The sequence below is a fragment of the Enhydra lutris genome, unplaced genomic scaffold (genome assembly GCF_002288905.1).
Source record: "Enhydra lutris kenyoni isolate GAN:26980312 unplaced genomic scaffold, ASM228890v2 scaffoldscaffold34, whole genome shotgun sequence".
Lineage (NCBI taxonomy): Eukaryota > Metazoa > Chordata > Mammalia > Carnivora > Mustelidae > Enhydra > Enhydra lutris.
In genome coordinates this window covers 23,036,432-23,048,780 of record NW_019154118.1, presented here as the reverse complement: position 1 = coordinate 23,048,780, position 12,349 = coordinate 23,036,432, and the positions used below count along the sequence as shown (strand labels likewise).

Here is a 12,349-nt window from a genome sequence, read left to right as displayed (position 1 = left end):
ATGACTGATTTGAAATTGTCTTGATAGGGATACTCTACATTCTTTCTTATGTTCTATCTTCCTTATATTCTTTAATGCTTCTTGACTTGAGTAGTTTTCTGTGTGTAAATCATTAATATTTTTATTGTGCACCCTAAATAAATAAGATTGAAAGGTTTAATAGGTAGCTGTTCTCTCAGAAAGATATATGTAAGTTAAAAAACTCTATATCACTCAGTTTTTTCCTTAAAATATACCAGTATCATAAATTTCCTTAAACTTTTTAAAGAAACACACATTCCATTTTTTTATAGCATTCTGCCTCTAAAAGTATTGCTTATTGTACTCACATGGCATTTACCACACATTACCTCACTTTACATTTTTATGAATATATCTTATTTCTGCCAACCACACAGACTTCCCTCCCATGCATCCGGTTTATTTGTATTCCTAAAATGCAGCACAAAGTAGGCACTTCATAAAGGTCTACTTTAATTGATGAAAAAGGCATCTGGAGTAGTAGAAACAGGACGAAGCTGGAATTCAGAAAACAAGTTCTGCCTTGGTGTTACAGTCCACAAGGAAGTCTGTTTAACACCTCTGACCTCTAACTAAGTACTTTTCTAGGTCTTTTCTAGCTCTAGGAAGTGAGGCTTCTAAGGTCAGAATAAAGCCTAGTTTGTTTGTTTTCCTATTTCTTCTCTTAGAAATATTATTTCCAATCCCCTTGAAATTAGAATGATCTACCAGTTTGTAGGTTTATAGCAATCTCTAGGACTTCCTCCTCTAGTTACCCATTTGCAAATTATTTTCCCCACCCTCAAGAGCATCTCCCCACTATGGTAGCCTGATGTAAGGAATGAAAATAACCTTAAATAAGGTTATTATTTAATAAACTTTAAGGTTATTATTCTACTTAGAATAATAAAACTAATGGCTGCTTCTACTAGTTATCAGGAAAGCAGGTATTAATTCTAGTTTTACAAATAGTATATATTTCATATTATATCCCCCCCTCGAACCTCTACTGCTTAGGAAGGAAAAAAAATCTTATTTTGCTCAACACCTTTTTTCTTCTGTTCTTCCTACTATTTGTTGTTTGAAAGCAGCATATCCTAGAGTTATTTACTATAAACCACTCCGGAAACCCAAGGTACCCTTTCTATACACTGTAGAATTTTGGTTACACTCTTCATAGGAAGTAGGTTCTGACCAAGCTGTTACCAAAAACCAACCCACTTCTATGTGTTGTGTATTTTTTTAATATACCGAAACAAAATTTAGAGACTGAGTTCCGAAAGAGTTTATTATATTTAATAATATAAGTTAAATATTTTTAACTTTAAATAACTTTTTAACTTTTAAATAAGTTTAAAATGCCTTTAAGTATTCAGATGCTTTGAAATACTTACATACCCATAAAGCATCAAATAGAATGGCTTTTGTTTAAATGCTGGTGAGTACTAAACCTGCGTGTTTGTTCATGGAACCCTGAACCGTAAGAGGAATAAATTAATATCTACAGTCATTTCACATGAAAACACCTGTGTATTTAAGTAAATGAAAGAGAAACTAGCACATGAATGTTGCGTGTCCCTTAAACATGTTTATGATGTGATTCCATTAAGTAGAAATGTGACAATTAAGTGCAATTATTGTACAGGACAAATGAGATTATCCAGCAGTGAGGAAATATCGGACAAAGAGGAACAAGGGTGAACACAATGTCAAAAGGAAACTGCTACCTTTCTGGGCTTTCACCGTCTGCTCTTCGATTTGCCGCAGCCGCTCCATCAGCTCCTCCTTTTCCCGCTCTATCCTTTCCTTCTCCTTTTCTGCTATCTCCCTCTTCTTCTTTTCATTCTCTAGTTGTGCCCTGAAGAGGAATTAGAATTGCTCTGTTACAAATGAATACACAGAAATATTTACATGAAACCCAAGTACTGTGAGTCCACTAAAAAGAAATGTAGTATAAATATTTTAAGAATCTTCATTATATTCAGCTGGGCTTTAAAAAAAAAATCCATCCAGCTAAAAATACCGGACTGCCCTGTTACATGCACATACACTGGAATACAATGCATTTCTTTTTGTGGGGTCACGGAAAATGTAGTCTAGGATTGTTTGAAAAGTTAAAAGGGGCACCTGGTTGGTTAAGTATCTACCTTCAGGTCAGGTCATGATCTCAGCGTCCTGAGATAGAGCCCCTCGTTGGGCTCCCTGCTCAGAGGGGAGTCTGCTTCTCCCACTCCCTAGGCCCCTCCCCCAACTCATGCTCTCTCCCTCTCTCTCTCTCAAAATAAATCTTAAAAAAAAGAAAGATAGTAAAAACTTAAGACATTTTAGAAATATTTTCAAGTGACAAATTTACAGAACAACTAGGAAAGTAAAACTGTCAAATACACCCCTTGTGTGCAAAGCATGTTTTTGACGCAGACTTGAATGTGGGAAAAAATTAGAGGAGATTTATCACTTGTATACTCAATGAATTCTGACAATAAATCACAGGCCAGCACAAAAGCAGTTAACTGCACATTTCCCACTGAGAGAAGTAAGAAAGGCTTGGAAGGGAGCACACAAGGTAATTTTACTTTAGGCAGTTTAAGTAAAGTAACCTGGGAGGGTAAGAATTTTCAATCACTAACATGAATTGACACATTATTAATTCCTAAGGTAGTACCAATTTAATCTTATATACAAATGGCAAATCAGTTTTATCTCCTTTGACAACTCCATTAGAATGACAGTAGATGTCGAATGCTGCTTAAGACAGATCGACCTGAGAGCTCAAGGGAAAGACCACCTCCCTCACTCAGCGGCAACCGCCAGGGGCTTAAAGAGACTGTTTCTTTTAAATATAGCCAGACTCTCATCACATAACTACCGAGAGCCTACCACTGGTCAGACTCTATAAAGACTCTATATTTATAAAGAAATATAAAGACGAGTAAGAATTAGATGAAGCACTATCAGGTAGTATTATCTATTTCATAAATTTAATCAATATTCAATATTCCCTTTGTTTTAATGGGAATAACTTTTTTTAGCTTAAAAAAATCAGTTATGATTTCATCTCTGATACTCATCTGCGTACATCTAAATATTCCCCCAAAAAGACATCATTGCCATATGAATTTCAGGCACAAAGACCATGTAGTTTGAGCATAAATAGCATATTAATAAACTATGAATTCCCTGGACTAACATGCAGAAAATGTTTTAGGATACCTTACTTTTTAAAGAATATCAGATGAACCCAAATATATTTTTCTTAAGTGAAAATTAAAAGCTAATTTATATTCAGCTTCTAATTAGACTAAGCATTAATGATATTAAGAATTATTACACGAGGTACTATTTATTAAACACCAGGTACTTTGCTAACTTTTTAGTGACTTTTCACTTGAGTTCTACAGTGTCCACGATACTGTTTTAAAGCAAAATATTCAGCGGAGCACCCAGGTGGCTCAGGCAGTCGAGTGTCCAACTCTTGATTTCAGCTCAGGTCATAGTGGTGAGATCAAGTCCCACATCAGGCTCCACGATCAGCGCCAAGTCTTCTTTTCCCACTCCCTCCCCTGCTTGTGCATGTGCTCTCTCTCTCTCTCTTAACAGATAAAATATTTTTAAAAAAATAAACAAAAATAAGGCAGATTTTTTTATTCAAACAATTCTTACTCTGAAAAATTAAGTAAAAGTCACAAGCAGAACGAACTTGAAAAATCCCAAACTACTAGAGTATCCAAACCAAGGTCAATCAGTGAAAAGCAAGCATGTTTAAAAAATAAAGCACATCTATGAATTCATAAAAAGCTACTTTCTCAGAAATACCAAGATTTCCAATTTGAAAAGTATACATACTCATTTTAAGAGTATAAGCATAACACTCAATTTTAATACAATGAAAACAATGTAAAAATGTAAACTCAGAGTATGTTAAAGAAACAGCATTCTTTAAATGAAACAAGATGGGATCAGGAAGGAGACAAACCATAAGAGGTTCTAAATCTCACAAAACAAACCGAGGGTTGCCGGGGGAAGGGGTGCAGGGAGAGGGTGGTGAGGTTATGGACACCGGGGAGGGTATGTGCTATGGTGAGTGCTGTGAAGTGTGTCAGCCTGATGATTCACTGATCTGTACCCCTGGGGCTAATAATACATTATATGTTAATTAAAAAATAAAAATAAATTTAAAAAAATAAAAAATAAATAAATAATAAAAATGTGATCAAAAAACAAAAAGAAACAGCTTTCTTAAATTTTAAACCACCTACTCAATTAAGAATCAAAACCTTAAATTCCATACCTTTCCAACTGCTTCTGATGTTTCTCCTCTCTCGCCTGAGCCTTCATCTGCTGCACTTCAATGGTATCAGGCTTTCTTCTTCGCATGTATAGTTCATGGTTTCCCATACATAAAGCCAAAATCCGTTTATTGATTCTCAGACGAGGAGCATAAAAAACAAAATCCTAAACATAAAGTTTCTGAATTTAAAATCTTCCTGAAGGACAGCCTCTCTCACAATAATCTCTCCTAAATTTCAGTATGCGGTATGAATTCAAATGTCATATTACATAGCTTAGAAGTCACAGAATTTCCTAATTCCTAGTAAATATGCCATATTTGCACTTACCTGTTAAGGCTACCAACAAACAAGTGTTTTTAACTGCTTCTTAGGAATGGTGATTATTTTCAATCACCTCCTAATAAATATCACTCACCTTACAGCTGAATCTCAATTAAAATAAAACTAATATTCATATGTTATAAAAAGATCAAAACCTTCTATTTTTAATAATTCATTATTTTATCAGCAGGAAAGTTAAACTATGAAAAGGGAATGTTTCTCAGGAGCAAATCAATAAACGAACAATGCCACTCTTCAAATGGTATCACAGCAAAATGGCGGAAATTTTAAAAAAGTTAACACAGAAAACACTTATAACAGAATTTTACTTACAGGTGCCTTTTTGTCGATTGGCTTTATAACAAATTTTTTGTCATTAAATGAAATATTTCTGATTTCACTCCAGGGAAAACCAATTTTTGGTGTTAACCTTAGAAAAATGAAAGCATTCCTTTAATTAAAAGCAGAAAACAAAACACAAAATGTGTAACATTTTGGGGCCAAATTAGCTAAATGACCAGTCTTAAGAAAGCTAGATTTTCAAATGCATCAGCTTACTGATACTATTGACATCATTATCTTTTAAGGGGAAATTTGATCAATTAAGCCACATAAAACAGAATAACTATCAAAAAATTTCATGATGTGTCTTGAAAGCATTACATTTATTTTCTTAAAATTACCTAGAAAACACTAGCAACCTAGAGTGTAGAACTGAACTTCCCTTGGGGCTCTGTACTAGCTCTTCTTAGATTCAAGCTACTACAAATATTAGTTTAAATGTGTTTAAGAAGGGAGAGGGAGGAAAAGTCTTGATAAGTTTTTATGTGAATTATGGACATGTTACTAAATACTAAATTTATTTCCTTCCTTTGTTTAGCTTAAAAATGAGTATTTGTAACATTAAAAGCACTAATTTTATGGTATGTGAGTTGTATCTCAACAGAAAAAAATTAAGACATTCACATACACAAATGTTTGGGTAAATGGAAGAGCTGGATTTCCAACTCTAAGAAATATAAGTTACCACCACTTTGCCACACTGCACACAAAATTCAAGGAATCAGACTGGAACAGTAATTTTGTTTTTGTTTTTCATGCATTTTACTGTTTCAGACTATCCATCAAATGTGTCACTGTTATCCAATAACCAGTGTGCAAAATGATTATGATACCCATGCTAGCCAAAAGGTGTCTTTCTAGTCAGTCTTCCGGGAACAAAGTACGAATTTCTACCTATTAATAGTCCTTTTAAGTCTTAAGGAGATTACCAATTGCAGCACACCAAGTAATTTTTCTACATACAGCTTTCTTTACTCAATAGTTATGCATTATACTGCCCCCTAATGGCTCTTCAAATGTCATTGTTACCAGCTTAAAAAGGAGCCTGCCGGAACATAGCATTTTTAAGGTAATGCTGTACTACATTTACATGTTACTTTGAAAATTCTAAAGCAACTTCCTCATGTAATTCTCACAACAATCTTGTAAAGCAAGCTTGGCAGTTATATGAATTTCAGAGGGTTAATAACTTGACCAGGATCACAAAGGCAATTAGTAGCAGAGCTGGTAAAAGAACCTAAGCTTTTAAAGTTGTACCCTACTTTTTTTTTTTACTATCTTTTGGAAATATAATAGATTTTAATTATTTTTAAAAAGTGAACCAGTAGAGATAAGACCAATCTCCTGTATCAGTCCCTTCCATTCTGAGCTAATCCCCTCTCTTTCATATTCCCCATCTTTATCTGTAACGTATCTATAATGGGTACTCTGATAGAAATTCAATAATTTTTAAAAGAAAGTAAAAAAAGGATTTGGTCCACAAAAATTAGTCTCTAAGTCCTTTTTGCTTTTCAAAAATTTCAAAATATTTTCTTCTTAATGATATAGTGTTGTTAACTCGCTTTGTAAATAAAAAATACACAGCAGAGTAAAATAATTAAAATGCTCTCTTTTGGACTTAGTATACAGTGTTAGAAAAGTGTATCTTATTAGATATTTGTAATAATGAAACTAAAATTCTAGAATTTTAGAATAAAGAGAAATGCCTTAGAAGAAGGCATTACTGGCATAGCAAATAAAGTATAAAGCATTCCTAAAGTACTGTGAAAGTCTGACATATTCTATATTAATATATTAATTAATTAATATAATATCAAAATTAACACCTGGTTAATTTTGAAACAAAATAACACTGCCCATTATTCTCAATACAGTGATATTCTACTTTACTGATGTCTGAAAATATTCAAAACAATTCCTATGTCTTTAAAAAGTTACAAATATAATAAATCATATATCTATTAATTTCATTGTCTCATTGCTCTTTATTTCTTATACATGTTAATTTCAATTTCACCTTAAATGCCAGGTATATTTAAAGAATCATTCTTCACCTATAAAGGGAACAAGTTTCAATTAAATTACCAGACAGAACTCACAAGTTACCAAATAAAAGTGAATCATCCTGTCTGATAAATACGCTGAGCAGAATGCTAAAGCTACAAGGTGTTGCAAAAATGTAGACATGATATCTAAAAATCTTTGTCGCATTAACTAATCTTTTAAGTAGGGAGAAAAAAGCAGCAGCAAGAGTAATCAAGCAAAAAAAGAACTTTACAAACACAGCGTAATAAAGCCATACAGATCACTGATTAATGACCAATTCACTGTGCAACTAAATTTACTCACTTGTCATCATGCTCATAAATATTCAGACCCAAAGCATCAACGCCTAGCCACAATTCAGTTCCCTTTTTATTTTTTATTTCAAAATAGTTGACTCCATACATTTCTAGATCTTGGGCAATCTTCAGGTACTCCATCATAGAATCTTCCCTGTTAAAAGAAAGCTTAATGTAACATACTTAAGTAAAAGTAATACCAAACAAATAACAAAAATACTTTGGATTAAAATTTAGTGCTTTATATTTATTCATATAAAGTGAATGATCTTTGGGGGATAATGTGATGTACTGTAAGTGTTATGATATAAAAATACTTGAAGGAAAAACACTAAGAAAATAGCCACCCAAGTACCTCAGCATTCCTCTGTGTTCTTCATGCCAGTTCTGTATTCTTTCTTCCCACTGTTCTTTTGTCAGTTTGTGTTGTTCCAAAACACTGCAAGAAAAAAAAAAAAAATGAAAATGTTTCTATGATTCAAAATTAATATTCATTTAAAAGTACAAAACCATTCAGTATCTTAACTGTAATGGCTGTCATAAAAACCTATATACATGATAAAATTGCATAGAACCATAAACACATATACATACACAAATGACTGCATATAAAACCATGCAATCTGAATCAGGTTGGTGGACTCTATCAATATCTTGGTTGTGATACAAGATGGTATACAAGATGGTACCATTAGGGAAGGCTGGGAGAAGGATACATAGAATCCCTCTATTTTTTTACAATTGCATGTGAATCCATAGTTATCTCAACAAGTTTCTAGGATCCTGAGATTATTTTAAAGATTACATGTTTTTAAGACAGTTATACAGATAGTTTATGGGAATTAAACGGTTTCAAGCAAATAAGCCACTGGACCGAAAAAAGGAAAATGACTTTCTTCATTATTAATAGAAAAAATTAGAGAAGAGAGTGAAAATCAAAATTCTGGAGCCTTAATTTCTTCTTTTACTCCACATATTTACTTTTCTTGGTGTCAAATTTAATTTTCTTATTTTCTATAAGCCATATATTTTTTAAAGATTTTATTTATTTATTTGACACAGAGAGAGGTCACAAGTAGGCAGAGAGGCAGGCAGAGAGAGAGAGGAAGGGAAGCAGGCTCCCCACTGAGCAGAGAGCCTGATGCGGGGCTCGATCCCAGGACCCTGAGATCATGACCTGAGCCGAAGGCAGAGGCTTAACCCGTTGAGCCACCCAGGCACCCCTCTATAGGCAATATTTTATATAAAATTATACAAGTCGGGGGGCGCCTGGGTGGCTCAGTGGGTTAAAGCCTCTGCCTTCAGCTCAGGTCATGATCCCAGGGGTCCTGGGATTGAGCTCCACATCGGGCTCTCTGCTCAGCGGGGAGCCTGCTTCCTCCTCTCTCTCTCTCTGCCTGCCTCTCTGCCTACCTATGATCTCTGTCTGTCAAATAAATAAATAAAATCTTTAAAAAAAATAAATTAAAAAAAATAAAATAAATTAATAAAATAATACAAGTGGAAAGTTACACTTTTTACCACCCATGTCCTCCAAATAATCTTTTATTGGTTTCTCTTTTATCCTCCCAGTGATCATTATGCAAATGTAACCAAACATATTTTCTCTACTATTGATATTTTAACATCAAATCAGCAAATTCAACATACACACAATTTACCTGCTCTACACACTACAGCTTATTTATTTGTTCTCTTTGGGTCATATAATGATCATTACATATTTTGCTTTGTTGTTCAAACCTCAGATCCTACATTACTACTAACAAAAGCTGTGGCATTAAAATATTATTGCTTATGGGGCACTTAGATGGCTCAGTTGGTTAAGTGTCTGCCTTCAGCTCAGGTCACAATCCCAGAGTCCTCAGATCAAGCCCCATGTCCAGTCCCCTGCTCAGTGGGGAGCCTGCTTCTCCCTCTCCTTCCTGATCGTGTACGCTCTCGTTATTTCTGTCTCTCTCAAATAAATAAAATCTTTTAAAAAAAGTATTACTGTTTAGCTGTATAAAAATTCTACATGAAACCTAGGAATGTCTTGGTAGTATAAAGGAATCTCAGAATGTAATCTTTCCTTGCATAAGTTACTATTTAGAATAGATTCCTTAATGAGGTCTTAGACACACTACTACGTTCTTACTATGCCCTGCTCCTTTCTCAGTATATCCTCTTTTAAGCTCTTGGGTTTTTTGGGAGAGGAGTTCTGTCTTCCCCTTATATGACTTAAGTTTCCACATTTTTCTTATTTTTATACTTTTTGCTGCCTGGCCTTGGCTGCTCACCAAAAGGAATGCAATCAGCCTTGAGGGCATAATGAGTGCAGCCAATTGCTGGTACCATGACATTATAAATCTGAAGGTATGGATTAATTAAATTGGATGACACTAAGATTTATGTAAGTTCTAACTTTTTACATCCTGCATTTCAAATCTCATTTGTTTGCATTTTACATAATGTACTTGTACTATTAATCTGCATTATTTGTTTGGAAGTATTCAAAAATGCCTACCCTCTTTCTTCTGTCCAGAAAAGAGTCCTTCTTCATGGCTAAGGCCAATCCATTCTACTTGGCTTTAAATCTGTCTATCTGCACCTTTAAAGGGCTCCTCCCCTCACTTTCTCAGGATCTACACTCCATCACTGATGACAGGGACATATTTACTGTCCCTTGCATACATGTATATATTATCATATCTACTACTTTGTGTTACAGAGAGCAAAAGACCACATCCATATTGCTCACCACTATATGCCCAGTGCCAGTACTGAAGAGGTACTCAAATATTTGCAGAGAGAATAAAGGATTAAGTCAGTTCTTTCCAATTTTTAAAGAACACGTCTATGAACTCATGGTTCCCTAGGTTTTTTGTTTTTGTTTTTTCCTTTTTCACAGCCAAACCTCTTTCGAGAGCTATCCATATTTACTATCTTTCATTTCCAAACCTCACATCGACTGCCTCTAGTCCACCACGATCTGGCTAAAACCACCACCAGCACACTGAAGCTGCTTTCACTAAGGTCACTGCCAATCTCCTTACTGTTAAACCCAACAGACACACTACTCCCTCAGACTCAACCTTTTTGTTACTATTTGATGCTGCTGATCAGTCTCTCCTTAAAGCTTCCTTGCACTTTGGCTTCCATGATTAACAGTCCTCTGGTATTATTCTTCACTCTCTGGCCATTTTTTCTCTATTTGCTTTACAGGAGCCTCTTCCCCTGTACTTAAAAATTAAGTTCCAACAAAATCTGTCCTGGGCCTTTTGCCCATTCTATATGTACTTTCAGGTCCATCTCTTTCATTTCCATAGGATAATTATCTATTTGCTGCTTATTCCCAAAACTGTATCTACAGTTCAGACTGCTCTCCAAGGTCCAGATCCAGGCCTACCAATGAATACTGGCTATCTTCCTTGGTTATGCTGCAGAGGTTTCAAACCCAACAGATTCAAAACTGAAATCTTCTCCAAAACGTATCCCTTCCTCCCTTATCTTGGAAAAAGGTATTACCAGCTACCTATATGCCCAAGTGAGAAACCTGGCACATAAAAACTCATGTCTATCTAGCTCTTTCCCAAGGAGAGAGCAATGTTATCTGGTGGAACTGATAACGTACACCACCAGACAGGACAGCTAAATGTACTGTGGGAGAACAGACTGCTTATCCGGACTGTTTTATATAATTTTTTTTCCTCTACAAGAATTAAAAGCATCCATCAAAATCATCAAAGTGTGTGTCATTTATGATCACCAAATAACCTGATTACTAATTCCATGCTCAGGTACTTAAGATTGTGAGAAAAAGTATGCTATACCACATACATAGAATAAATCACTGTGAAGGTATTTACTCCATTCTAAATATAAAAATTAGTATTCTGATTTTATGAGTAAGCTTACGAGTAAGCTTAGATAGCTTGAAATAGTTCTCTAAAGACTACCAATTTGAAGAACACCTATCTTGATCTTCAAAATTAAAGACTAAATCTTAAAGAGCATGTGCTATCTTTCTTCTTTTTAAACAAAATGGGTTATAGCACACATGCATTTAAATTAAAGAAATTTAATTGTGGGGGGCACCTGGGTGGCTCAGCGGGTTAAGCCTCTGCCTTCGGCTCAGGTCATGATCTCAGGGTTCTGGGATCGAGCCCCGCATCGGGCTCTCTGCTCAGCAGGGAGCCTGCTTCCTCCTCTCTCTCTGCCTGCCTCTCTACCTACTTGTGATCTCTGTCAAATAAATAAATTAATTAATTTTTAAAAAAAGAAAAAAATTTAATTGTGCTTAAGTGTGATACCAATATTTAAAGTATTTTTAAAAATCACATAACTATTAAAAATAAGCCAATTACTTCATGCTCAACCAAACAGCAATCTAATCTCACATTCAAAGAACCACCATCTGTGTTACACCTGAGACAAGACATGCCTATTCTTTTATGAACAATAGGAAATTTCAAGGGCAATTTTGATTATATATAATATTTACCTTATATGCTGATTTAAAACCTAACCTGCTGTGCCTTTTACTAAATATAAGTTATATCTCAATTTTGGTACAGAGCTATGGACTGTACTGTACACTTGAAACTAATGTAACATTATATGCCAAATATACTTTAATAAAAAATAAAAATATATAAAAAAATTAAACCTCAAGTAAGATAAAAACTAACCCTTATCTGAAACGAAAGTCTACTGTGCCAGTAACCAGCTATTTAATTCAATGCTTAAAAAAAATCTAAGACCAAGAGCTTGGAGTTAGAATAATAATCAAAACTAAACATAGAGGCTAACAGGTGTCTCATATTCCTGATTCTTTGGTGAACAGTATGCATTATTTTACCTTCCAAGAAAACTATTATTGCAACAGCATTACGGTGTAACAGTAATAAACAGTGTAACATTTAATCATCAAATATTAAAGCTACTGTGCTTAATGATACCTTATAAAGCATATATTAACTCAACTTATTTCACAAAAATAAACATTAATGTCCACAACCAAACGGAATAAAAGTGGACATGAAGTAGTCTTCCTTTTCCATATTTATGACCTAT

At 34.4% G+C, this 12,349-nt stretch overlaps 1 protein-coding gene across 2 annotated transcripts in view; it reads right to left on the bottom strand.

Annotated features, from left to right (window-relative positions):
- Positions 1–12,349, bottom strand: part of LOC111153884 (radixin) — an 86,556-nt gene that overhangs the window by 42,258 nt on the left and 31,949 nt on the right. For both annotated transcript variants that reach the window (XM_022513172.1, XM_022513173.1), the window contains exons 7-11: positions 7,650–7,733; positions 7,302–7,448; positions 4,944–5,040; positions 4,289–4,452; positions 1,728–1,858 (exon numbers count right to left, since the gene is read on the bottom strand). In XM_022513172.1, the coding sequence (XP_022368880.1) occupies positions 1,728–1,858; positions 4,289–4,452; positions 4,944–5,040; positions 7,302–7,448; positions 7,650–7,733 (623 nt within the window). The remainder of the gene's footprint in view (positions 1–1,727; positions 1,859–4,288; positions 4,453–4,943; positions 5,041–7,301; positions 7,449–7,649; positions 7,734–12,349) is intronic.